The sequence below is a fragment of the Parasteatoda tepidariorum genome, chromosome 3, assembly GCF_982258835.1.
Source record: "Parasteatoda tepidariorum strain Cologne lab strain chromosome 3, Ptep-v5.0, whole genome shotgun sequence".
In the NCBI taxonomy this organism is placed as follows: Eukaryota; Metazoa; Arthropoda; class Arachnida; order Araneae; family Theridiidae; genus Parasteatoda; species Parasteatoda tepidariorum.
Genome location: NC_141757.1, coordinates 82,829,690 through 82,854,783, shown reverse-complemented (window position 1 = coordinate 82,854,783; position 25,094 = coordinate 82,829,690). Strand labels below are relative to the sequence as shown.

Sequence of the window (25,094 nt, the reverse complement as noted above, 5' to 3'; positions counted from 1 at the left end):
ACACGATGAATGCCACGTTAATTTTACATGGCTTGCCCGTCTGGCCAAACGGTAAATAACTACAAACTAAATTGTAAATATTTTACAGATTTTGCTTGTTTTTAAAAGCCTTATATCTGAAAAAAGTAGTGAATTATATAAGCCTACGTATTGTTTAGAAATAGTGGTGCATAAAACTCTACTGAATTGAATTTTTATTAAACCAAGAATACCACTTGGAACTATTTATTCGCTGTCCGGAGCAAGTTGGCATCTCTGTTTATATAAATAAGACTATTTTAGTGTGTTCTATATTGCATTAATTCCTTCAAAACATTTTAGTGACGATAAAAATATAAAAAAATGAAAATTTTACTCGAATTATGTGTTTCTAACAATCTTGGCATCGCCGGTCACCGGTGACCCCCATGGCATTTAACGTGTTAAAATTATATATTAAGAGCAAGTAAATTTTAATTTTGAAAAAAGGCGTAGATTTGCGATAGTTCATTTTAATAATACTTAAGTGATTGTTATTATAATGATTTTTAAGTTCTTATGTATTTGAAAAATATATTGAAACGAATGAAACCATTTCATTAATTTACTATATAGATAATTTGGTACCTAATAAGAAAGGAATGTTAAATATATAATCCAAAGAAACTGAAGAGGTAGCACATTACCCGATTGAAAACTTCATTCGCTTTAAAAATATACAGATATAAAATAAGTCTTTAATAGTCTCGATTGTTAATTCATATTTGTATATTTCTAAAGCAAATGAAGTTTATTTTATCAGGTAATAAAAAATGACTATTAGTATGTTTTGAAGTAAGTTGTGAGTTCTTTTTCATCGAAATCAAAATTTTACGAATTATTTTTTAATGTGTAATAATGTGTTAATTTATATGCAATTGTTTTTGAACAAGAAAAAAATGTTATTACTATAACAACATTGAAAGACAGCATTTGAAGTCTCAATACATGGCTTAAGTTTTTATAATTTATTTTAGCATTTTCGACTTTATTACAAAAAAAAGATTCCTTTTTTTTAGGTACAATTTTATTTTAATTTTTAAAAAAATACTTAGTGACCTTATTTATATTTAAAGGACGGATGGTAACCATTCTTGCATGGGACAATCCAGAAGTTACTTCTTTTGCAATACTGAAGTAAGTATTATCGTTTATTAATACAGTAAAGTCCCGATTATCCGAGCCCCGGTTATCCGAGTTTCCGCTTTAACCGAGCTATCAAATATTTCAAGGATTTTTTTTGTTCTAGTTTATTTTTAAAAAAACCGCTGAAAAATAAATCTGAATTTTATCTTCCAAACACTCAGAAAAACAAAATCCAACAACTTGGTCTGATGAAATTATCGTTAATATCGTCAATAATGATAATGAATCTAGCGAAGATGATGAAGACAGTGATTATTAAAATCAACATATAAAAATCTCTCATACAGATGGACTAAAAGCTATCGAATGTACTATTGAATATATCGAACAACAAAAAGAGGCGACACCTTCCTTCCTGTTATCCCTAAAAAAGGCGATACATTACTACATAAAAGCGCCAAAGTTACGTAGAACGAAAAACGATTAAGGACTTTTTTTAAGTAAAAACTATTTAATTCTCGTAAAGTATGCTTTTTAAATGTTTTTAATTAAGCTTTAGCTTTTTAATTATAATATGAATTGTATGTGGTATACTCGTATACATTTTGTATTTCTTAAATATATTACATTTATACCTTCTCTTTTTCTTTCCGTTTTTATACTCTTCGCTTTAACCGAGTTTTTCAGTTATCCGAGTTTGTTGCGGTCCCCATTAGCTCGGATAATCGGGACTCTACTGTATATATTATTAAAATATATGTTGAATATATTTGAGGTACAATAATAGACAAAAGTTTGTTACGTATGTTTTTATATGCGTTCTATATTTGGTGCCGTCCCTGTAAAATGAATTAGTTTCCTGTTTACAGAACCCATTTGGCCTAAATTGGAGTTTTTACTAACACTTCGTTTACTTATATATAAAATGTTGATCTATGGTTTACTTATATAAAATGATGATATGTAGACAAATGTGGTAATGTTGATATGTAACAGTAAGAGCAAAATTAATGTTAAAATTACAGAAATTTTACGCGAAGTTAATTTGAAAAATATTTTTTTGTTGTTGTCTTATTTTAGAAACGGCGTTATACATCCGACCCAATTCTGAGTTTGCAACTATCAATGTTCAACTCTGTAGTCTTGTAGTTTTAAACCCGATCCAGAAGACAAGAGAACTCCTAAATCATGCATTAGGATGAACTAGCCTTAGCGAAGGAATTTTTGATAGAACTAACCCGCATCTGCATTCCATGGAGAGCCAAATCTGCCACGGTTAGCCAGTCGACAAAGGGATTCTAACGTATGATCCGTCCACAGCTGAGGATATTTTACGTCAGCTCTATGTTCGATGCGAGCCGGCAGCAGAATTAGTATCAATCAGCTGCCGCTGAGATTCGAAGAGTTAGCTCATTGGGAAGTGACAGCTTTATCCCCTGAACCACCACGGCTCACCAAATAAATAAATATTAATCTAATAATGGGTTTTTAGAACCACCTTTTAAAATAACTCGTTGATTTTAATGAGCAAGCTAATTTTATCTTGCCAAGATCGTGTTTTGGTAATATAGTATTTGTTTTTCCATGTTTAAAAATAAGTAGCCGATTTTCGCATGCCATTAATATTATTTAAAAAAATATACAATACAGTTTATTCTGAATTTTTAAAAAAAATGAGTTGAAGCATTATAATCTAATGATGATCGTAACCCAATCAACTGTTTGCAACTAATAACCCTTTGACGCAAAAGTTTTACTAAGCATATTTTTATATTTTTGTTCATTATTTTATATTCATTTAGGTCAAATAAATGAAAGTATTATATTTAGCTTTTTAATAATTTATGGTTATGAAACAGCATGAAACACTGGTGTCTTTTTCGGCGTTAAGAGTAAAATTTTCCAATCACGACTCATTTCCAATAAATGATTTTTCAAATTTGCACTGACACCAATTGCCTCCAATGGATCCCATCGCATGTCGGGGTACATGGCAATGAGACAGCCGATGTGCTCGCCAAGAATGGCTGTGATCTTCTTATGGACTGTGTGAACCGTCTTACTCCCACTGAGATCCACTCCCTGGGCAAAAATCGTTTGCTTCCAGTGTGGCGCCGTACTCCATCCCATCAGTGGTATGATGGTTACCGCCCTGGCCTATCATTAACATGCTGCGGCCCTCGACCTTTCCAATCGGCCATGGCCAGATTTCGTAGTGGCCACCTTAAGTGTTTAAGATTTCAGGATGGGGAGAAGACTTTCCAACCTTGTTCCTACTTACAACCTGCTAGTCCTGATCACCTTCTCTTTTGCCTTGGCGCTTCTTTTAAGCAGCTGGTGGTTGATTGGGACTTTCTGCAGATATATGGGGAACTGACGCGACGGGGCCTTCTGGACCTGATCTAGGCCTTCCTTCTCCAGGGGGATGTGTAACAACAACAACAACAAATTTGCACTTATTTAGATCTATGAGAATTCCTCATTAAAATTTGCTTAATTTGTAAAATTAATTATTTATAAAATTAATTATTTATAAATATTTAATTTTAAATGAAAAGAAAAATAATTTTTGAATATTTTTTTATTGATTTATATTTAACTACAAACATAATTCCGATAATCTAACAGATATTTTCGGTAACTATTACACTGTTTTTTATAATAAAAAATTCTAAAATATTATATTTGCTTGTAAATTGAGCTTAAGAGAAAATATATATATATATATATATATATATATATATATATATATATATATATATATATATATATATATATATATATATATATATATATATATATATATATATATATATATATATATATATATATATATATATATATATATATATATATATATATATATATATATATATATATATATATATGTAATAATCGAGACAGCAACCTCTATGTTATCCCGCCAGATGTCGCTCGTCTGAACGAAAGGCATAGAACTTTCTTGATGTAAATGAAGAGAGTCAGTTGGAATTGTCTGTCCGAGTAGTTTCTAAGTGAAACGGATAACCTTAGTGGTTAAGACTCTAAGTGACTATAATACTAGTTAATTGAAATACGTTTCTGTGTGAAACTGGGAACCTGTGTGGTTCAATCTTAAATATTTAAGAGTCTGTGTGACTCATGTTATCATTAAAGAATAAGCATAATCATTAAATGTCTTGACTGACTTTATTAATGGTAACCAAGGCATTTACATTTGGTGTCAGAATCTACCCCGCCATGTGAGTACAGAATTTTCTTTTTTTCTGAATCTTAAAGAATAAAATAATGACTTTTCTGTCGAGAGCTAGAAAGGAGGACTTGATTAAATTAGCTGAGGAATTAACTGTTGATGTGCCCCCTGCAGCAAAAATTATAGAAATAATTAAATGTATAACTTCATGTAAAGAATATAACGAGGAGGTAACGAAAAACCTCTTAGAAACAATTGTTTCCGAAAGACTAGAAAAAGAAAGATTAGCTAATGAAAAAGAAAGATTAGCGCAAGAAATTCAACTTGAGAAATTAAAATCGGATAATTTAAATAAACAAAATGGAACTCATGTAACTACCACAGACACATTTAAATCTAGTGATCTATCTAAATTAATCAAAAGTTTTGATGCTAATGAAACAGATATAAGCACATATTTGTTATTGCTTGATGTAAATGAAGAGAGTCAGTTGGAATTGTCTGTCCGAGTAGTTTCTAAGTGAAACGGATAACCTTAGTGGTTAAGACTCTAAGTGACTATAATACTAGTTAATTGAAATACGTTTCTGTGTGAAACTGGGAACCTGTGTGGTTCAATCTTAAATATTTAAGAGTCTGTGTGACTCATGTTATCATTAAAGAATAAGCATAATCATTAAATGTCTTGACTGACTTTATTAATGGTAACCAAGGCATTTACATTTATATATATATATATATATATATATATATATATATATATATATATATATATATATATATATATATATATATATATATATATATATATATATATATATATATATATATATATATATATATATATATATATATATATATATATATATATATATATATATATATATATATATATATATATATATATATATATATATATATATATATATATGTATATATTTTATATATAAAGGACACCGGAGACCCATCTGCGTCAAAGAGTTATTATATTGAAAGTTCCTTCGTGGATATGGTGATATTTAAAAAAATAATATTCTATATAAGCTATTACATATCGTGAGATTAAATTTTTTTCATTTATTGTATGTCAAACTTAATGGGTGGCACAAGTGGAACTAAACTCCTTTTACATTTTTCTTGTAAAATTTTTTTTTTATTTGCTATTTCACCAATTTCTAAAATTATTTCTAAAATTCATGCGCCATTAAAGATTCAATCTTATTGTAGAATTTAGCTGCTGTGTTAACGTTTAGTTTTCTTTATTTTAAAGAAGCAAAAGGGAAAAAAAATCGTAACTTTATTTAGCTAACTTTTATATTTTTTTCGTAGGATTGTCCACAACCTGCTACCGATTTCCGAGTAGAGCAATGTGCCACATTTAATTCTATACCCTACTATGGAGAATTATACAACTGGGTCCCGTATTATAATGGTAAGTATGAACCATATGTTCCCAAAACCAGGGATAAATAATGCATTACCATACCACTTGAAACAACCAAAGCTAGAATTCGTCACAGCCAAGAAGAAATTTATATTTAAGAGTCTTAAGTTGAAACAGAGGGTAAGAAACCGGATTAATTTTCCATAAGAATATGATAAAATCCTGAAGTAATTATCATAAAAAATGACAATATAATGCAACGGTGAGCTTCAACGGCTAATAAACTTTCTAATAAAAATGTCCAAACTAATATAAAAAACTGTTTTGTTTTCTTCAGTTTTTGTGTTTTTTTAAATTTTGTATTTGATTTTTTTGATTTTAATTTTTCTTTTTTTGTTGCTGTTTATTGCTATTTATTATTTTTTTCTATCTGTCGTGACTTCCAACCTTAACCATTAACCGATAAATTCTCCATTAGGGGCACAGGTACGGGGTAAAATGTTGGTATGTATCGGGTAGCGAGATAATGTACAATGTTAGAATTTTCTATCTAAAATTACGGTACAATAATCGGCAGCAGTCTGTTCGTCCAATTAACAGTAAGGTTTTTACGGTAAATATTTTTATTATCTTTGAGATTTTGAAAACGTTTACAAATAATATGGTTAAAAAGCTATAAATAAAAAACTGTGCGGTTTTTTAACCATTTACAACTAGCATGGCTTCAAAACCATGAAAAAGGAATTTAACTGGACATTGGAGCTAAACTTTTCGTTAGGTAATGGACATAGGGGTTAGGTTGTGGCTGAGTTGTGTTTTATCAATTAAATCTCAAAATGTGGTTTAATTAGTTTATCTGGTTGTTCCACCTATCGTAAGAGATGGGAAATACTGGTCCTTTTTGCGTTAAGAAGCTTTATGGTGCTGCCATCTATTAGCGAATGAGAGTATGGTATTCCAATAATCCATGGCCAATATTTGGTGAAAGCAGGACACTGGAAACGCTTCATGTGCTCTAAGAAATGGAGGAAATATTGTGGTGTCAGCGCTGGGACTCGAGCCCCCGTCCTGTCGGTCATAAGATTCACAGATTAGCTCTCTGGAATATAATATGTACCCAGCTGCAAGGAACTAATGGTCTCATTAATTGAGCCTGGTTGGAGCGATAAAATTCTGGTTATTTAACCTTATTAGGTGAAAAAAGTTTATAAGCAGTTTTTCTCGAAGTTAAGAGTTTGAATACCATCATAATTACGGTTATTTGACTTTTTTTGCTTAAGTATAGTAAAATAACAATTAAATAAATTGTTATTTAATTTTTTTTCCGAATTGTAAGTATTGGATGCCTTTGGTTAGATTGGCTTCTTTTAGCGCTCAGAGCAGTAGATTCACGTACTTAGCTGCTTCGAGATCTTCACAGCTTAGTATAGCATTGTGGTAGTATGTTTATAAACAAAATAAGAACTTCAACAGCAACTGTATTGGCTTTTTGATTCGGATATTCAGCGAAGCTGCAAAAATTGCTAAAAGTTTAAGGACATAAATTGGAGTTTTAACTCAGTTTCTGAAGCAGGCGTCAGAGTTTAGATTCTCACAAAAATGAAAGAAATTGAATGCCTCAGGATGCCGCATGCTACTAAAATTCGATTTAAATAAATGGAAAATCTAATCAACGTTTTTTTGGAAGAAATCCAAGCAAAAAATTATATGAATCATAACATCCTTAAATGCGTTCCAAATAAAAACCATGGAAAAACTTTAATAAAAACAAATCTTTGAAAAGCTAGAAAACTCTCGCAAGTTAGATGAAAAATCTTCTGTTGAATGTAAAATTGGGTAAAATTTCGGATTTCCAGTTGATAAAAAAAATTATTAATGGAAGTCTTTGTTCATGCGCATCTCACTTCATTAATGTATAATTATTTAATATATTCTTTATTTAAAATATGCAGTATTCATTTTTCTCTTTTAATTTATTTAGTCCAGAAATTTAAAAAAATCGTCCTAAGAAAAAAAAAGAAAAAAAAAGAGAGAATTCATTTTGAATCAAAAAGTCTAACTTTATGATGGAAAAGAGAAAGATTCTAAGACATTTCGTTTGTATGCGATGGGCTTCAAAATTCAGTAATATCGAAAAAAATCTTAAAGAGATCCTGAATTGCAAAATTTTGAGGCTTCATAATATTTGTACTCAATTAGTATCATGTTGAATATCGTATTTTTAGTGCCTACGGTAACACCCGCAATACAGTGTACAGACATACGCATTTATTTCATTAAATGTAAAGATATGTAATTATGGTATGTGGTGTTTTACTATTCCATAAAAATCTAAAGTCATCATCCCTCATAGCAATTGCTTATCTAATATGTTATCAGTGAAAAAGTAACGGGAACTATTATCGAAATTTTCTTCTTGAATTTCTTTGGTTGTGATTAGCATAAAAAGATAAGGTTACTCACCTATAAAACATTTTTTCGTCCATAATAGAGATGTCTAAGCTAAGGTCACTTCACTTACCTGTCCACTGGAATCCATCAATGATCAATCAATCAATCACAGATACTACCGATAGGAATACGTTTATATTGGGATCGAAATATGAATCGCCAGTAGCAATAGTGCAAACGGAAATCGATTAAATAATATTGGAGCACTAATCTGGTTAAGCTTCTGACTTGGACATCTCTATTTAAAGTCAATTACTTTAATTTATTTTTGATCTTGATTGCTATAATAAATTAAATTTAACATTATGTATTTAAAATTAAGGTTTAAAATTATTAAATGAATTTCAATTATTAAACAATAAGTTATAAGCTTTCATCGATTGTCCACAGTAGACGTATGTCTTTAAATAAATGAATAAAAATTATAAAACATAATTTGAAAATGACTTTTTGCATAGTTCATAAATTATCTTTATGATGAACAACATTTAAAAAAACCTTTGTAATGACCAAAAATTGAATCGAAATTTTAAATTGTAAAACTTTAGATGAAGTTGCAATGTAGCGAAACAAATTTGTTATGGCAATAAAGCTTTAATTTTAATTGTTATTTTAATTGTTTAATCGTCCACTGTAATACGAAAAATTATTCATGTTCGCAAATAGATATTAACAGAATCATAAGATAAATACTTGAACATTAGAGGCATGAGAGTAAATTATTAATTGAATATTTTCAAATTCAGAAGAAGAAAAAAATTTGTTCTGGTTTAAGAAACAAAAAGTATTGTGAAGCAATCATGGTAGTTGGTAAGCGAGAGCGAAGAAGAGGCTCGGTCTTCTAATATTTGCATATTTTTAAGAGGCAACAATAGATTCAGCAATAAGGACCATGAATCAGATATTGCTTAAAATATAACTGAAATTTGTTTTAAGTTCGGAAACGTTTATTTCCCTTCATTTAAATAGGAATTTACAACCCTTTTTATGCATGGTGGCTTATACTAATTCTAAACATGCATATTAAGAGTGTTTTTTTACCGAACATTCCGTCTTATTAAGAGAGTCAGCTTTCTACAATGATTAGGTTTTGTATTTTAAACTACACAAAACAATAAATAGATCCGTTTTTGTATGATGCAAAATTTAATGTCTGAAAATATCTATCACGATGACTGTTTTCTTTTGTTGTTGCTAATACTATGCTATTTTCATAATTTATGTGAGCTTTCAACGTGACTGTTAGGTCAAGTGTAGCCTCTGTAAAGTCAGATCTGTCTAAGCATATTCTGAAAATGGGGCAAAAACGTCAATATCGAGAAAAGCCACAGTTTTGAGAAAATGAAAAGCTTTTGTGTTATAGTTTTTTTTTAATATTTAAAACATTGCTCCAGATCTGCTTTATCTGAGGTCATAAAAATTTACAAAAATGGAAAATAATACAGTGATTTTGAAAATGTTCCATCTTGATGGAAAAGTGTCTCCAAAACGGCGATTTTTTGAAATATTTAAGTTATTTATCCGTTCTAAGGCCCAGATAATTCTTCACGGAAAAATGATACTTATTTAGTTTATATTCATCGCTTTGCTTCAAATGTAAAACATATAAACTGTGGCTTTTTTTATTTTCGTTGGCAACAGAGCTTCAAAAAAAAATCTGTAGTTTATTGTTTGTACCATCCAATGCTCTTGGTAGGTAAAAAAAAATCCTTTGCTTTAGAGTTTAACAGTTATTAAATTTAATCTAATTTTATAGCAGCTCAAAATCAGTGTGAATTAAACTGCATGCCACTGGGAGGAAGTTTCTTTGTAAGATTGCAACCCTATGTAGTTGATGGAACTCGCTGTCGAAACGATGGCTCATTGAACGTATGCGTGGAAGGAAGCTGCATGGTAAGCATTGCAGAAAAAAAACATGCATTTGAAATGAAATTAAAAACTTTTTATCAAATGCTCACTCTTCCTTTAAATCTATACCAGAGCGCGAAATTTCCAATCTCCAGCTCGCCCCTGGTTTGACAGTGTTTCAAAATAATGTAAGTCAAACCACCATGCTTATAAATGGTGAGCAGGAGTTTCAGACTTTAAAAGAGAGACTAATAAAACGGAAGCAAGATATAGATTACAAAAAGACTGACGTCAGATATGTTAACACCTTTGCATTTTTTTGCCAACTTCAGTTTGCCTAGCAAAGATACATTTCTAAACTACGGGATAGACTTCGGACTGTTTCAAAATTATTCATGTAATCTAACCTAAATATCTTTATTGACAAGAAAATGTTGTGCTTTTAGAATGAGCAAAATTTAAGTTTAAGCTCGTTTCACCTAAATATGGACACAGGCACAGGAGACGTTAACAGTGAACGACGAGTTTTCCAAATTCGTTCTTGATTGTAACATTTTTATGCTATTTTACAGTTTTAATTCTTTTATTGTTTTGGGGACAAATACAAAGTTCCTTAAGCTACATCTGTTAAAGTTTTAAAAACTAGTTTTATTTTTTGTGAAAACAGCGATGAGGAAAGTTTCGAATAATACTAAATAGCTTAAATATAAATAATTAATAAACTTTTCAAAGCAGATATTTGATATTGAACCGATTAATTTTCTCCAGGTTTCTTTAAAAATTTTGTAAAGAAAATTTTACATGATATTTAAAAAGAAGCTTTGCATAAAATGAACACAATGTAAGTAAAAGTAAGGGAGATTTTATCAACTTGATTCGTATAATAAATTATACCCAATATTTTATTTTTAACTTTTTCGCGCAGAACAATGGAAGAAAATTTTTCAAAATTGTTTTATATTTACTTATGTCTTAATATGTCTGAATTCCCCTAATCATTTGATTTAAAAGCTAACTTAAACAACAATAAAGTGCAGTACGACGAGATAGATTTCAAAATGCTACAGCAGACGATATTTTTAGAACTATTCTTTAGTTGTTTCAACAGCAGAATGAATGAATATGTGGTAGATATGAGGTATTTTAAATTCGTAGATGTGTAAACACTGTTTCTCTATTACGCAGACATTTCGGAGGTTTGGGAAGAAAGAAATATGAACACGGGAAACCAACCAAGAATTGGATACCTGCAAGCGACATCATGAGTGGGTATCAAACTCGATTGGCTGCTAAATCATGGCATTTGCTTAGGCCATAAAAATATAACAAATTAATGCATCTGAATATTCATAGCGATTAATTTTAAATAAAGCAATTAGCATATTCTTTCATTATCATTTGTACATTTTCATTTGGTTTTACTAATTTGCATTAAGTTAGCTTCCTCCAGTTGTAATAGAATTTTTCTACAAATTTTAACACTTCTAATGCAATGCTTTTTAATCAATAAATAATTATTATAATATGTAGTATCTAATTTTCTCTTTTGTAACTTTAAATTCTAGCCAGTAGGATGTGATAGAGTTTTGGGTTCCACTACCAAAGAGGATGAGTGTAGAGTTTGTGGTGGAGATGGAACGAGCTGCAAAGTTGTGAAAGGAGTTTTTGACCAAGATAAGTTTACCATAGGTAAAATAGTATTAATATCTACAGAGGAATTATTTTAGGTGTTAAAGTATACACTTAAAATAATAATTACGATAGATCAAGTTTCATTTAGATGTAGTTTTTAATTTTTTTACCGTGCACTCGTAACATTTTTTAAATATAAAATGGTCACATGTTGATCAATGATCAGGACTGGTAAAAAATACAGGCAACACAAAATCCCATTTAGTAAAAGAGTAAATCATTGCTACCGGAAAATTCCGAATCATGCGTTGCAACTTGAAGTTTACAATTTATACGTAATGCTCGCACAATAAATTTAATAATGTTTCTTTATTACAATAAAAATGCATTGTTACTCATAAGCGACATTTTTGAAACTTTCAAACCTTTTCATAACTTTCTCTCATAATCAGTACACTTTGTAAATAATAAATCTTTTTTCCCTCTTATATTTTCTGTTAATTTTATCATATTGATCACTCCACAGAGAATGCAAAAATAATAACTTCATTTTTTTTAAACTTTTGATCTAATAGATTATAATAATTTATAATCTGATTACTAGGACTCAGTCTTAATGGTTTGAGAATTTGACATTTAACTTGCTAGTTAATTTGTACAGTCGATTCTCTAAAATATGGGGGCTGCCGCAATTTGGGAAATAAATATTTAATAAAATATTACACAAATATTGTACTAATTGATTTGCAAATTTAAGGTTAGGTTCTGTTCAACCATAAGGAATGAGTCCAAGTACATGAAAATACAGTCATTAAATCAAAAGCTATTATAGATGCTTGCTTTTTTTCTTATGTGCATTGTACAATTCATAAAGGGATTTCCTAAAGTTGCATTTTCAAAATACTTTCTTTGGCAGGGGTTGGTATTTTGGGATTTTCTTTGGGACAAGCTTTTAAATTCACGGGCCTTTTTTTAATGCATGATTTCAAGGAATCTTTTTCACTGTTTATAAATAAATTAGTCTTTTATTTTCATTTAGGTACAGCTCTAGTGTGACGTAAATAAAATATCAACTAATTATTCTTATTTAGGAATTGTTTTTTTATAAATGTTAATTTTGAGAAAATTTACTCAAAACTTTCGAATTTTGAAGCGGTAGTAATTTTGAGGGATAAGATGTTTACACAGTGAGTTTATAAGATTACACGACTTTTATTACGCTTTTCGCATCTTATTGCTTCGAATTTCGAAAAACGTGAAGCTGAATTTCAGGCAATGATAGAAATTTATTACGAAAGTAACGTGGGCCAGGATAGCCTGGTTGGTAGGACGTTGGGCTCGTGTTCGTGAGATCGTGAGTTTGAATCCCCCAGAAGGTATTGGGTCGGAGAGTGATTGTGCTCTGGTTAAGGTCAAAATTACGATTTATGGATGGATGGTGTAGGAAGGTGTCCTCCTTGTAAAAACGGGATGTGTCTCCGGATCATCCTCAGGAATGTTTCCCAAGTCATCCCCAATAGCCCATTCTGCAGCTTTAGTGCGAAGTAAATATAAGTACCAAGTTAATCATTAAAGGCTTCATACTTGGAATTTTTTCACAAAGGAAGAAAATTATAAAATTCTTTTTTTTTTAGGCTATAATGACATATTGCGGATTCCAATTGGAGCAACATCAATATTGGTTCAGGAAGTACAGCACACAACTAACTACATCGGTAAGTTTGGTTTACTTTTTTCATGCTGAAACACTCAATAAATTTACACACAATATTTTGTACAAAAAAATATTACTATACTATCATTTTATTTTATTTTTGAATTTTGATATTTTTGGAAAAAATAGTGTCAGATTTCAATATATTACATAGTTTTTGATATTCTCCATAGAAATTGTTGTTTTTAAATAAAATCAAATTTTTAAGATGTAAATCCATTTTTTGTTTCAAAGCAAATTTTTAACATTTTAATATAGGATCAGGTGGGGTAAAGTGGGTATAAAATCAAGCTTTTTTAAAATTTAAAAGAAATTTCGTTAAAATTATATATAGGACTGTAATTAATCAAGCAAATAAATTAAGTTTTAGCTGTTTCATTATAAAATATAGAGCATTCGATACTTACTAAAACTAACACAGAAATAAAAAAAATCTTTATCTTACAACACTTAGCTAAGCCTAACCATATACCCACTTTACCCGACTTCAGAAAATAATCCATAATAAATAGAATTTTGAAACTTATTCTTCAATATCTATATAGATCTGTTTTTTAGTTCACTAGCAGTTTAAATAAACACTTATATTATAAGTTTATCATAAACAGATATTTTGTAAACATAATTTTTTTTAAAATCATTTTCTGAAACTGAAATAAAAATACTTACCACAATCCCAGTAAATGTCTCTAAAAATATTAAATAAATTATCTCAACTTAAAAGGGGGAAATAAATTTTTTTTAAAAATATACCTATTTTATAACATCCACCCACTTTCTCCCACCTGGCCCTACTTGCATATACTTTTCAGCTAAACTATTTACTACTGTTCTGCAGAATTTATTGTGCGTTATATAATTATTAAAAATGTTCATTACTTAAATTAATTCTTTAGAAATAACAGTCGTTTATTAAAAAAGTAAAATAAAATAAAAAATCAGCTTTGTTTACTGTTTTCTGTTATGGGTTACAATCACTGCTGCATTCCTTTGGTTTGTTTAACACTTTTATGAAATATCTTTTTTTTTCCAAATTATCTTCGCTCTAATATTCAGCAAAAGCTATTTAAGCTAGACTTCTATTACAGAACTTAGAGTTCCCTAAAGTGAATTATATTTTAATCATATTATTTTGCACTGATTGCGGCAAAAAATTACTTGAATTTTAGAATTAACTTCAGTTTTAAATAAAGACAAAAGCAATTCACTAGACAGTAGCACAATACTTAGAAATAATTTTCATTGAAATCATTATTCTTTTTATTTTTAAAAAATTTTTTTAACTCCTAAAATGTTCTGAAAACACACTTGCCTGAACAACTGAAACTGGAGCTTTGCAATACATTGTTAATAATTCTTCAGTTTTTTTAGTGCAATGCAAAAAAATCATATAGGGGAAATTAAAAAAAATTTATAAATCTTTAACGCGAAACAAAAAAATTTGCGTGTGCCTTTATTTTTTAAATTTAAATGTTTTATAAGTTTAATTTGTGTATAAACTTATCTATACGTGTACAATAATACAATGCTAATTATGCTGAATAGAATATATTTTTAGTTTGTGGAAAAACAACTACATTTTTCATATTTACTAACAATTAGTGTTTTAAAATCTTTTTCTTTTGTTTGTATTTTGTTTTGCTGGTAGATTGCTGCTTTTAACTAATTAATATCCCGATCTTCGGATTCCTGAATGAAAATATTTTCAGAGGGAGATTAAATTTTGATTGTAGCTCAATTTCGATAAAATTATCAGCATCCTCTTTTCTCTTTAAATATGCTAAATTCAGTAGTAAATTCACATCCAGTTTAATTACTGACAAGCAAATCTCAAATTTAAAAAACAAACAAACAAAATAACGATATACAATTTTTTTTTTCATGAATGAAAAGTATCACCTATGAATCATTTAGTTAATGTGAGAATTTTAAATGAAACATTCTGTTTCAGCTATTCGAAATTCAGCTGGAGAGTTTTATCTCAACGGAAATTGGACGATTGAATATCCTCGTGAAATTAAAATAGCTGGGACAACATTTCATTACGAACGGAAAATGAATGGATCGACTGCAGAAATTCTTCGAGCAAAAGGACCGACCACTGAATTAATTTTCATTGTTGTAAGTAAGCTTTTTTAATACATCTTGTGAATTGGAATTATTTAATATACTACAATTTTATTATATTTTTTAACCGGCGTCGAATAGATGGCCCAATTCTGAGTTTATGATATCAGTGTTTAACTCCATAACCTTGTAATTTTGAATCCAACTCAGAAAACAAGATAACTCTACCAAGCATTGAAACAAAATAGACTTTTTTAATGGAACTAATCTGCATTTGCTTTGCATAGAGAGGAAATCCCATGAAAACCTCCCATAGTTAGCCCGACGACAAGAGGATTCTAACCCCTGATCCATCTTCCACTGAAGATATTTTACGTGTGGTTGAATCGGTTGTGAATCGGGAGTAGAATTCGTATCAACCTGCCACTACTGGGATTCGAACCAGGGTCTCTTCATGGGAGGCGGACGCTTTATCCCCTCCTTAATTTTGTGCCACCAAGGCATAAAATTAATTTACTAATTTAAACATAGTAATTAAAATAGTAATTAATCAGTAATTTATAACTTTGATTGCTCTAAAAATAAATAATTCAAATAAATAATTGGAATAATAAATCGGAACTTATTTAATGCTATATGTTTGTTCGATAACTATAATCATCACATTTAATCTATGTTTTTAGAATCTTCGTCAAAAATAGTACACCCTTTAAGAAATTGAAAATTATAGTTTCGGCACGAAAACAAAAAATGTTTAACAAAATATAACGAATCAGTAATTGAAATGTTGACACAGAAACATCAAAACGTATTTAATGCCTGATAAAATCTGAGGGGTTTCTTAAATTATCGAAGCCAGTTTAATTGCCTGAAGACATCTAAAAATGAACCTTACTGATTGCTTAAGAAGAATTTTTCAATCTCTCACATTTTTGGTGAAACATAAAGAATATAAGTTACGTAGCATAAATATGACGCAATTCAGATGAAATTTTGAAGTTATTTCTTAACTGGTAAAAAATTTAGTTTTTTTTTTTAGTTGTTGTATCAAGAAAAGAATCTTGGTATTAGCTATAAGTTTTCTATACCTACTCCAGCCAAAATATCCTCTTCAGACTCTTACAACTGGACATTTGGTGATTTTGGTGAATGCTCACAGTCATGTGGTGGAGGTATGATTGTTTCCTACATGAATTGTATGGCACAGTAATATTATTTATATAAATTGTCATCAATTTACATTTCTTTGATTTATCTTCTAAAATGTTAGAGATATAAAAACAAAGTCAATTTTTAAGGTTTTAGAAATTAAATGGAAGAAAAAATTTATTTAAGGTATATTTTGCGTGGCATTCATTCGTACAAAAACTTAAATTGATAGCTCTATATGAACATAAATGATTATTTCTAATTAAGTAATTACTGTGTAAACAAATTGAATGCACTCTCAGAGATAAAACTATCACTTTTGACGATTCAGCAATCCTTGAGCAGTATTTAGTTAATTTTGAGAATCGTTTCATCGCAAAATCACATGATTTGTGACGAAATGAAAGCTCTCATATGTCTAAGTTTTTTTTTCTTGAAAAAAATTAGAATTACGAAATATTTCTTTAATTTCGATGAAATTCGTTTCTTTTGAGAAAAAAAATGACGATAGTTATTTCGTCACTATGACGAAATGTTCGCTCGGAGCATACACCAGGAAACGGTTTCGTCAAAAACGAGGAAAGTTTCGTGATGATAGAATATCCATTTTTTGCGGTGTGTAAATAAGTGTTACAAATATGCACAATGTGAACAAATTTATAATTTATGAATTATCACCCAAGTACGATCGATAGCATTATTACCTGATAATTAAATTTTAAGAAACTAAATATTCAATCTTAATGATTTGATTAGCATAAATATGTTGTTAGTAAAGCATTACAGCTGCACCATCCCGTTATCGGACGGGAGAGACAGGGAAGTGAAAGGTCCACAAATTCGTAAACAACGGCATGATTGTGTCAGTGAGGTCAAAACTATCCACTGACAGCTTTTACTTCTTAAACAAGCTATATCAATCGATCCGAATCTGGTTGTCTTCAAGAATCCTTCAAGATGCCTCTGGGGATCGAACCTCAGTTCTTCGCAATGACAGTTCAGTGCCCTAATTACAGAGCCATCGAGGCTCTAAATATGTTATTAGTCATCATAAATATGTTTTATTAGAGAAAAATAATGTTTTGTCAACATACAGTATGGATGCTAAAATCCATGAGAGCGTTCTTGACTTTCACAGAGTTCCAGCAATAAACATACATCTGGTATTTATTAGTAGTGGAGTGGCTACAAGAAGAGAGCGTTTTCCGCACTTACTGGTTGAAAATAGCAAAGTTAGCATTTGTGTCTTCTGACCTACAAATGTAAATATCATTGAAATCCGGGTTTTAACAATTACTATGCTTAAAAGAATACATCATGCATTTCTCATGTTTTTAGTGAGTTAATCTAGATATTTTTCCACTATTATAATTTGAGTCAAATAGGTATTTCATAGCTATTATAAATTCTTTATTTTAAGGTGTACAGTACAGATCAGTGAGTTGTATAAACAGCACAGGAAATGTCGTAGAAGATAATTTGTGTGATCCGACATTAAAACCATCTGCCAATGACTCTTGCAACACACAACCTTGCCCCAACAGGTCAGTGTTTCATAGACTCTTCTTTCTCGAAAGCCTCTTTGTTTTTAAAATTGTTTCTTAAAGATAATTTTTTAATGCTTAGTGTTAAATTAGCCATACTTGTGCTAACAAGAGTAGAAACCTTGAACTAACGAAATAGATCTTTTTTAATTTAATATTTATTTTATCCAATTTTAAAGTAAACTTGTTGCAATTATTCATAAACACTAGATTTAACAATTTGGCTACTTTGTCTTTAGGCTGGAGCTATTTTTTTTTCTTTTGGCCTTTCTTTGGATTTTCTCATTTTCTTGTTTCATTTCGAGGCCGTTCGAAATGGAAAATTTATTTCTTATTATCCCAGTAATTTAAAATTAAGAAAATACACAGAAATGCTATTTCCTCGATAAGTAAAAATAAACAAAGCTAATAATATAGATCTGATATAAAAATTAAGTAATTGGTTTGTGTCTTTTCGCATAAACTTTTCTTGCACTAACTTGATAAATACTTCGATTTTCGTCCTTTATTGTACACAGGTTTTGAAGTCTTACGTAATAACTATATCTTAAAAAGAATAAATTCTTCTTTGAAAAAAATAGTTTAGTGTTTTCTTTTCAAATTCAAAAATAAAATTTAATTGAGAATATTAAATTCAAAAATAAAATAAAACTCAGTAAAACCTATAATTTTAAGATGTAAATGTATTCTACAAAATGTCAATGTCATGATCCCGTGTAAATTTATTTTTTCTTAGAAATGGAAAACAAAGTGTTATATATTGAAAATATGCGCGGCTAAATTTTAAATGTTTCAATGAACAGTTAAAAAATTAATTTCACAAACTTCCACTATGAAATCTTAACATTTAGGTATGAATATGTTTTCACTGGTGTCAATAGTGTCAATATTTTAAATAAAGCTATTACATTTAAGATGTAAATGCGTCTTAAATGAGAGAAGATTGTCCGTTTGCATGCCGCTTAGTTATTAAACTAAACACTTCTAAAATTTCATACCCTAACTTCAATTCCAAAGAACATTGCTCCATAAAAGGTCACCCTGAATAACTTTTGATCTAATAATCGGATCATTACGTTCTAGGACTCATTCTTAAGGGGATGACCTCAACTATGCTAATTAATTAAACGCACTTCCTCTGAATAATAGTAACTTTTTTTCGACGGATTTGGATTTTGGACTCCCAAAATATAAGGGATAGCCTCAATTTGAAAAGTATGGTAGCAATGGTTTGGTCAGGAGTATGGTTCAAAGTTTGTACTCTTTAATGTTAACTTTACTCTTTGTGTTCACCATATCTCGAGAACTTTTTAAGTGAGTTAAAAACTTTTAGCCCACAAATATAAAATTCGTTGATCCAAAAATAATTCCATGAAGAAACATTTTTTTACTACGTATTTATTTTTTATTATTTTACTAAGTAGCAGTTGAAATAATTTTGAATTGTAAGGTGTACAACATTTTATGTCATTTTATACCAAGTAGTTTTACATGGCAAAACACAAAATTCGAGAGAAAATTGTTGAATAGTTCTGAAAAATCAAATTTCTAAGAGAAATCGTATATTTGAAATTAGATTTTTAAGGAACCTTTGAACCATTAAACGTGAGTCCTGGAGCGTGAAGAACCGATCATTAGATCAAAAGTTATTCGGGTGATCCGTTTCTTTTTTCTTTTGTTTTTTCTTCTTTTTTTTGCGCACTGTACAAGAGCTTCGTTCTCATGGATTTAAAGTTGCACAAAACGTTGCTTCACTTCGTTTGCTGGTATACCACTCGTTGCAGCCGCGTATTTACAAACAGCTACAATGATTATAACCTCTAAAACAATTTCTTCTTAGGTACAATGTGCAGCTATTTCTAAAGCAGAATTTAAAACCAGCTATTCTGTCTGATATTTATAGAATCGTTATAATTTCCACATAGAAGTTATCATTTCAAAGCTTTCGAATAATAGTGAGATGAGTTCAAATTAATTTTACCATGACTACAGCGTTTGTACTTTGTTCTGCTTTGTTCTCTAAGGGAATGGCAATGAGTGCTTTCAACAGTCAAACAGTCTATCGCGATTAATAATCATTAATAAAATGTATAACCATATTAAAGGTTTTTATTTGATTCAATAAATGTTTAAAATCAAAACTTTTTTTAAAAAAAATTTAAAATAATAGTGAATTTGTCTAAGCTAATCACTGTAAATTAAGGGTCTTAAAAGTCAAAATAGGACAGTGCTTTTTTGGGAGCCATGATATCCCACTGGTCAAATAATTGAACTCCCGTCCAGAAGGGGCGGGGTTAGATCCTCAACTCCGCTAAGACCCATCTAGTACGTGCAATATACGTCCTCGTAAAATTTGTGGAATCGAAATTTCTGTGATCGTTCGTTGAGAAGTACCACGGGTACAAGGATCTAGAGAAAGATTCCTACCTCTTCAGATTGATGTCTAAATTGTGGAAATGACCTTACGAATGAGTGGTGCTGCCATCTATTCGTAGGGTTCTGAACAAAGATGTACTTTCACCCTTGTTGTGCTTTCTCATTAAACGGAAGGAGCAGCTTCCTGATTTAAATCGAAAAAGGCCAATGGCTGGCAAACTTTCGTCATATGAGTGTCATTGGAATCAACAACATGCTTCTTTATTTTAAAGTAAAAGTGACGATAAAATTATTCCGTGTTTTCTCCACTGAGATAAGATAATTGATTATGGCTAAATGTACTAATCACATTTAATAAAAACTTAAACTTTATACCCTATGCTTATTTTAAGAGAAAATTAGTAGATAAAAAAAAACAATATTTTTCTTAAAATTCTAATACAACTTTTAATTTTGAAAATACTACCCAGATTTACAAAGACCTAAACTGCGAGCAACTACAATAAACCGAAATTTGATTGAAAGATAAATGAATGGTTCTTATGATTTGTTTAGTTAACTCTAAGAAATATACCCAACAAATAGGATATGAATGATTGATATTTCCTTTAAACACGATAACCATAGTTTGTCTAATACCTTTCTTTTAAAGTGCTGCAATTGATTTTATTGGATTCATTATTGTTTTAGTTGGCTTGTAGGCGAGTGGAATCCTTGTAGCAATTCTTGTGGTGGTGGCGTCCAGTTCCGCTTTGTTTTCTGTCGGCTAACTAGAGAAGTATTCGAGATTGTACATGACGAAGAGTGTGATTCTCCCAAACCTCCAATTATGAGAGAATGTAATGTGGGAATTGAATGCCCAAAGGTAACTTAATCAATTTTCTCTCAGTGCGGAGAGTAACAAAATTGATGTTTTAGCTTTTTAGTGATTTTAAGCTATGTTTGGATATGCACATACCATATGGCCTATTAATTAATGGGTCTCTTTTAACAAAAAGTAAGTTAAAAGGAATGTCCCAATTCCAAGGATGCTCTAATAAATGTGTAATAAATGTATTAATTGAAATTTACATACAGACAGACTTATTATACACAGTCCAGTCACATTAATGTGACCACCTGTCAAAAGCCAGTCAATTAGGTTTACTCTTGGTATCCCCTTGGTTCATCTGGGCTGTCAGCTGCTCAACAGTTGCACGTCTATTCGCCCGAAAGCATCTCCGTTGCCTTCGTTCGCATTTGTTATCTATAGCCTGTGGTGTACCACAGGTGCCACGCCGCTGATTTTGGATAGTGCCATTTTGCCATACACGGTATACTTTTACCACGGCGGCACGCAAACAGCTCACAAAATTAGCCGTTTCCGTAATGCTTCCACCCTTGTCCACCCTGCTTTACGCCAACGATTGAAATGATTTCCGATGCCCTAGGACATCCTTTATATACATTCCACTGTAATGTGGTGCCACCTGCTTTCTGTCATTGGTTATTTCACGTTGAAGTCGAAAGTAGGTGGTGGTCACATTAATGTGACTGGACTGTGTAAATTCGGAATAGTCACCAAAAAAAGGCTCCGCCATCAGCCTTTCTGCATGAAAGCAGAACTGGCAGAAAACTGCCTTCGAAAGATAACAGCGCAGCAGCAAAAGGCGATGGACTCTTGTCTTGACAACCACTATTCCCCAAATCTCATCCCATGCACATTTTTTCTGTGGGGGCACGTGAAAGATCGTGTGCATGTGCCTACAGGTCCAATGACCACGATTGTTTTGATGTTTTGATTGTCTGGGTCTGAAGAAATTATTATTCAGTATGCATTTTTAAGCCGATCTGTAATTGATGAAATGTACGTCTCCGACTTGCATTCAGTGGAAATGCTTTCTGAATTTTGGAAAAAAAACTAATTTAATTCGTAAGTATATTAATTCTAAATTATATAGTTCTATTTCTTATGTACGATTAGGAGTAAAGGGTATTTTTTAATGAAAATTACATTTCATACTCAAAATACATACAATGTACCCTTACAATTGAATTTTTTATCTATAATTAAATAAGTTAATAATTAGCAATTAATAAAAAATATTCATTACGTAGAATTATATTTGGATGGATGAATTTTATAATTATATGCAAGAAAGTTTTGATCACAGCCTAAAAAGTTCTCGAGATATTCCGAAATTGACAGAAAAAAAACATTTAATTTGCCTCTTTGTGAAGTCCGAGCTTTTGTCTGCTCTCCGGCCTTAAATATTAGGACCATATTTTCTAGATTGCGGTTAACCACCCTGTTTTGAGAGTAAAGAATGTGAAATCATCGAAAAAAAATGTATGTTTATTCAGAGAAAAGACATTTTTGTGTTTGATTTCATTACTTAAAACATCGCATGCACAAATTATATTGAGTATTTAAAGTTAGACTCTCGAGCCACTAAGATTAAGTTTAAGTACGTGACAATCTTATCATTAGATCAAAAGTCACTCAATTAGTTCATTTGTGCTTCATACAAAAACAAACTGCATTTAAAAAAAGTTAAAATCTTAAATAATAATAAAATACAATTCACGCTTTTTAGTAAGTTGAGGAGCATTCTAATCGAATCTGGTTTAGTTGTTCTGCTGAAAAAGGGCCAATCGAATTCTCATTTTCTAAACGTATATTAATTTTAATTTTCATGAAACAGTTACAATAAAAATGTCTGCTGAGTAACGTTGGAAAATATCGTGTATTAAAAAGAAAAACACTCAAAAAATTTTAATTCAACACAAAATTGTTGATTTATTACGAAAAAAAACATCTTCACTTTTTTCTTAAAGTTCAAAATTTTTTCTCTGTTTTTGAACAATGGCGTCAAAACATCTTAGAGCGAGATCCAAAAGTCAGAAAACTGATCCACCGTTGAACGTATAAAACTACAAAATGGGTGGATCGAACATAACTGCAATTTTTGCACCATTACATTCATTCAACGAATAATTTTGAACGAATATTTTGATAATTTGAACTGATAATTTTGATTTTTTATATTTTTTTCCCTAATTATACAAATTAGTTTACTTCATTTTATTATTTTTTTTAAGTTTTTAAAATCTTCTTATAATAAACATAATAATTTTTTTTCAAAAATATAGGTTTTTCTCTCATAACGCGTCAAGTTGTGCCTAGTGTAGGAATAGATATACCCACGATGCAGTTTTCTCGGTACAAATTGATGCCACGGCAAATCGTAGCCATAACGAGATGTAATCGCAATAAGGTAGCGCCACGACGGATTGTGTGTTCTAAATTGTCCTACATTGCACTGCAAGTGGCGAATTCACGCACCACCCCTTTCTTCGCGATGGATTGTTCAAAAAACTTTCTGCATTCTTTAATATTTATGTGAAGAAATAGTAAAAAAATAAGTATTGTTACTAAAAATATGAGATAAATCAGATAAAAAAAAATTGTAGTTGGTTCTAAACTGATTAACAAAGCTTTCATAATTTCTTTTGATTACTCAACCAGGGAAATAATTTTGGCGTCAACCATTCAATACCTGCAACAACCGAAACATCTTTTCCTGATTCCTTCACCTGGATATTAGGGGATTTTGATGAATGCTCTCAGCCATGTGGTGGAGGTAGGAATTTTTCAACAGAAATTATTTGTCTCATTTATTTGTAAATCTTGTCTTCAAATAAACTAAATTTTTGGAATTTATCTTCGAAAATGTTAATGATATGCAAATAATATTAGACTATACCAAGAAGTAAGAAACTAAGTGAGAAATTGAAATTAGTTGAGACAATTTTTACATGACATTCATAATAAAAAAGTTTCAATAATTTTGCCATTTTGAACATCAAAAATTATTTTATTTAATTATTTAATGTGTTATCATAAATTTTTGTTCTAGTAATTAATGTGTAAATTAGATCTCTCTAAACATGTAGCCAATACTTACAATATAAACAAATTTACTGTTTGTTTAAGATAGGTACTCTTCCCGACACAATGTCTCCGGCAGTCTGGCGCTATGGAAACAAGAAGAGGGCATTTTAGGGAGGGTAGCTTCGATGAAGAGGTCTCCTTTTCTCTCGCCGAAACCAGTCTTTAAGAGGGACCCCGCACCCCTACTTGAAATAATCATACCTCGTTACCACAGCTCCAGACGAATGTCTAGAAGAGTGCCTATCTTAGACAAACAGTAGATCCTCGAAATCGAAACATCTGTAATTTTTGATTCGAGGGACAGATTTTCACGTTTTGGATATGCAAATTTAATGTCTTGATAACCATAAATATGCTATTAATCAGCTTAAATACGTATCGAATATGAAAATTTTACACTTCAACAATACGCATGATTGCTACAAAATAAATAATAATACAAAAAAATAAAATACAAAATGTAAGTACTCGCCGAGTCTCAAAAATTTTCTAAACTATCAATGTATTCAAATGATGTAAACAATGTATTCAAATATCATCCAATTCGGGCCGTGACAATGACTATGATTAAGAGACTTTGTCCTTTAAAATGCTTAATAAATATAACAAAAAAATTAGAAAGTTCAAAAATGAAGAGGAAAAAAATTAAGCCACTTTATATGAGGCATTCATTAATTCAAAAACTTAATTTTATTTTT

At 30.3% G+C, this 25,094-nt stretch overlaps 1 protein-coding gene across 9 annotated transcripts in view; it reads left to right on the top strand.

Annotated features, from left to right (window-relative positions):
* Positions 1 to 25,094, top strand: part of LOC139425903 (uncharacterized) — a 135,090-nt gene that overhangs the window by 16,788 nt on the left and 93,208 nt on the right. For 7 of the 9 annotated variants that reach the window (XM_087159696.1, XM_087159695.1, XM_087159693.1 and 4 more), the window contains exons 4-13: positions 1,095 to 1,155; positions 5,627 to 5,729; positions 9,889 to 10,025; positions 11,546 to 11,669; positions 13,247 to 13,327; positions 15,278 to 15,447; positions 16,433 to 16,565; positions 17,963 to 18,086; positions 21,153 to 21,327; positions 23,971 to 24,085. In XM_087159696.1, coding sequence (XP_087015822.1) covers positions 1,095 to 1,155; positions 5,627 to 5,729; positions 9,889 to 10,025; positions 11,546 to 11,669; positions 13,247 to 13,327; positions 15,278 to 15,447; positions 16,433 to 16,565; positions 17,963 to 18,086; positions 21,153 to 21,327; positions 23,971 to 24,085 — 1,223 coding nt within the window. The remainder of the gene's footprint in view (positions 1 to 1,094; positions 1,156 to 5,626; positions 5,730 to 9,888; positions 10,026 to 11,545; positions 11,670 to 13,246; positions 13,328 to 15,277; positions 15,448 to 16,432; positions 16,566 to 17,962; positions 18,087 to 21,152; positions 21,328 to 23,970; positions 24,086 to 25,094) is intronic. The other 2 variants (XM_087159690.1, XM_087159697.1) reach the window with 1 other exon arrangement.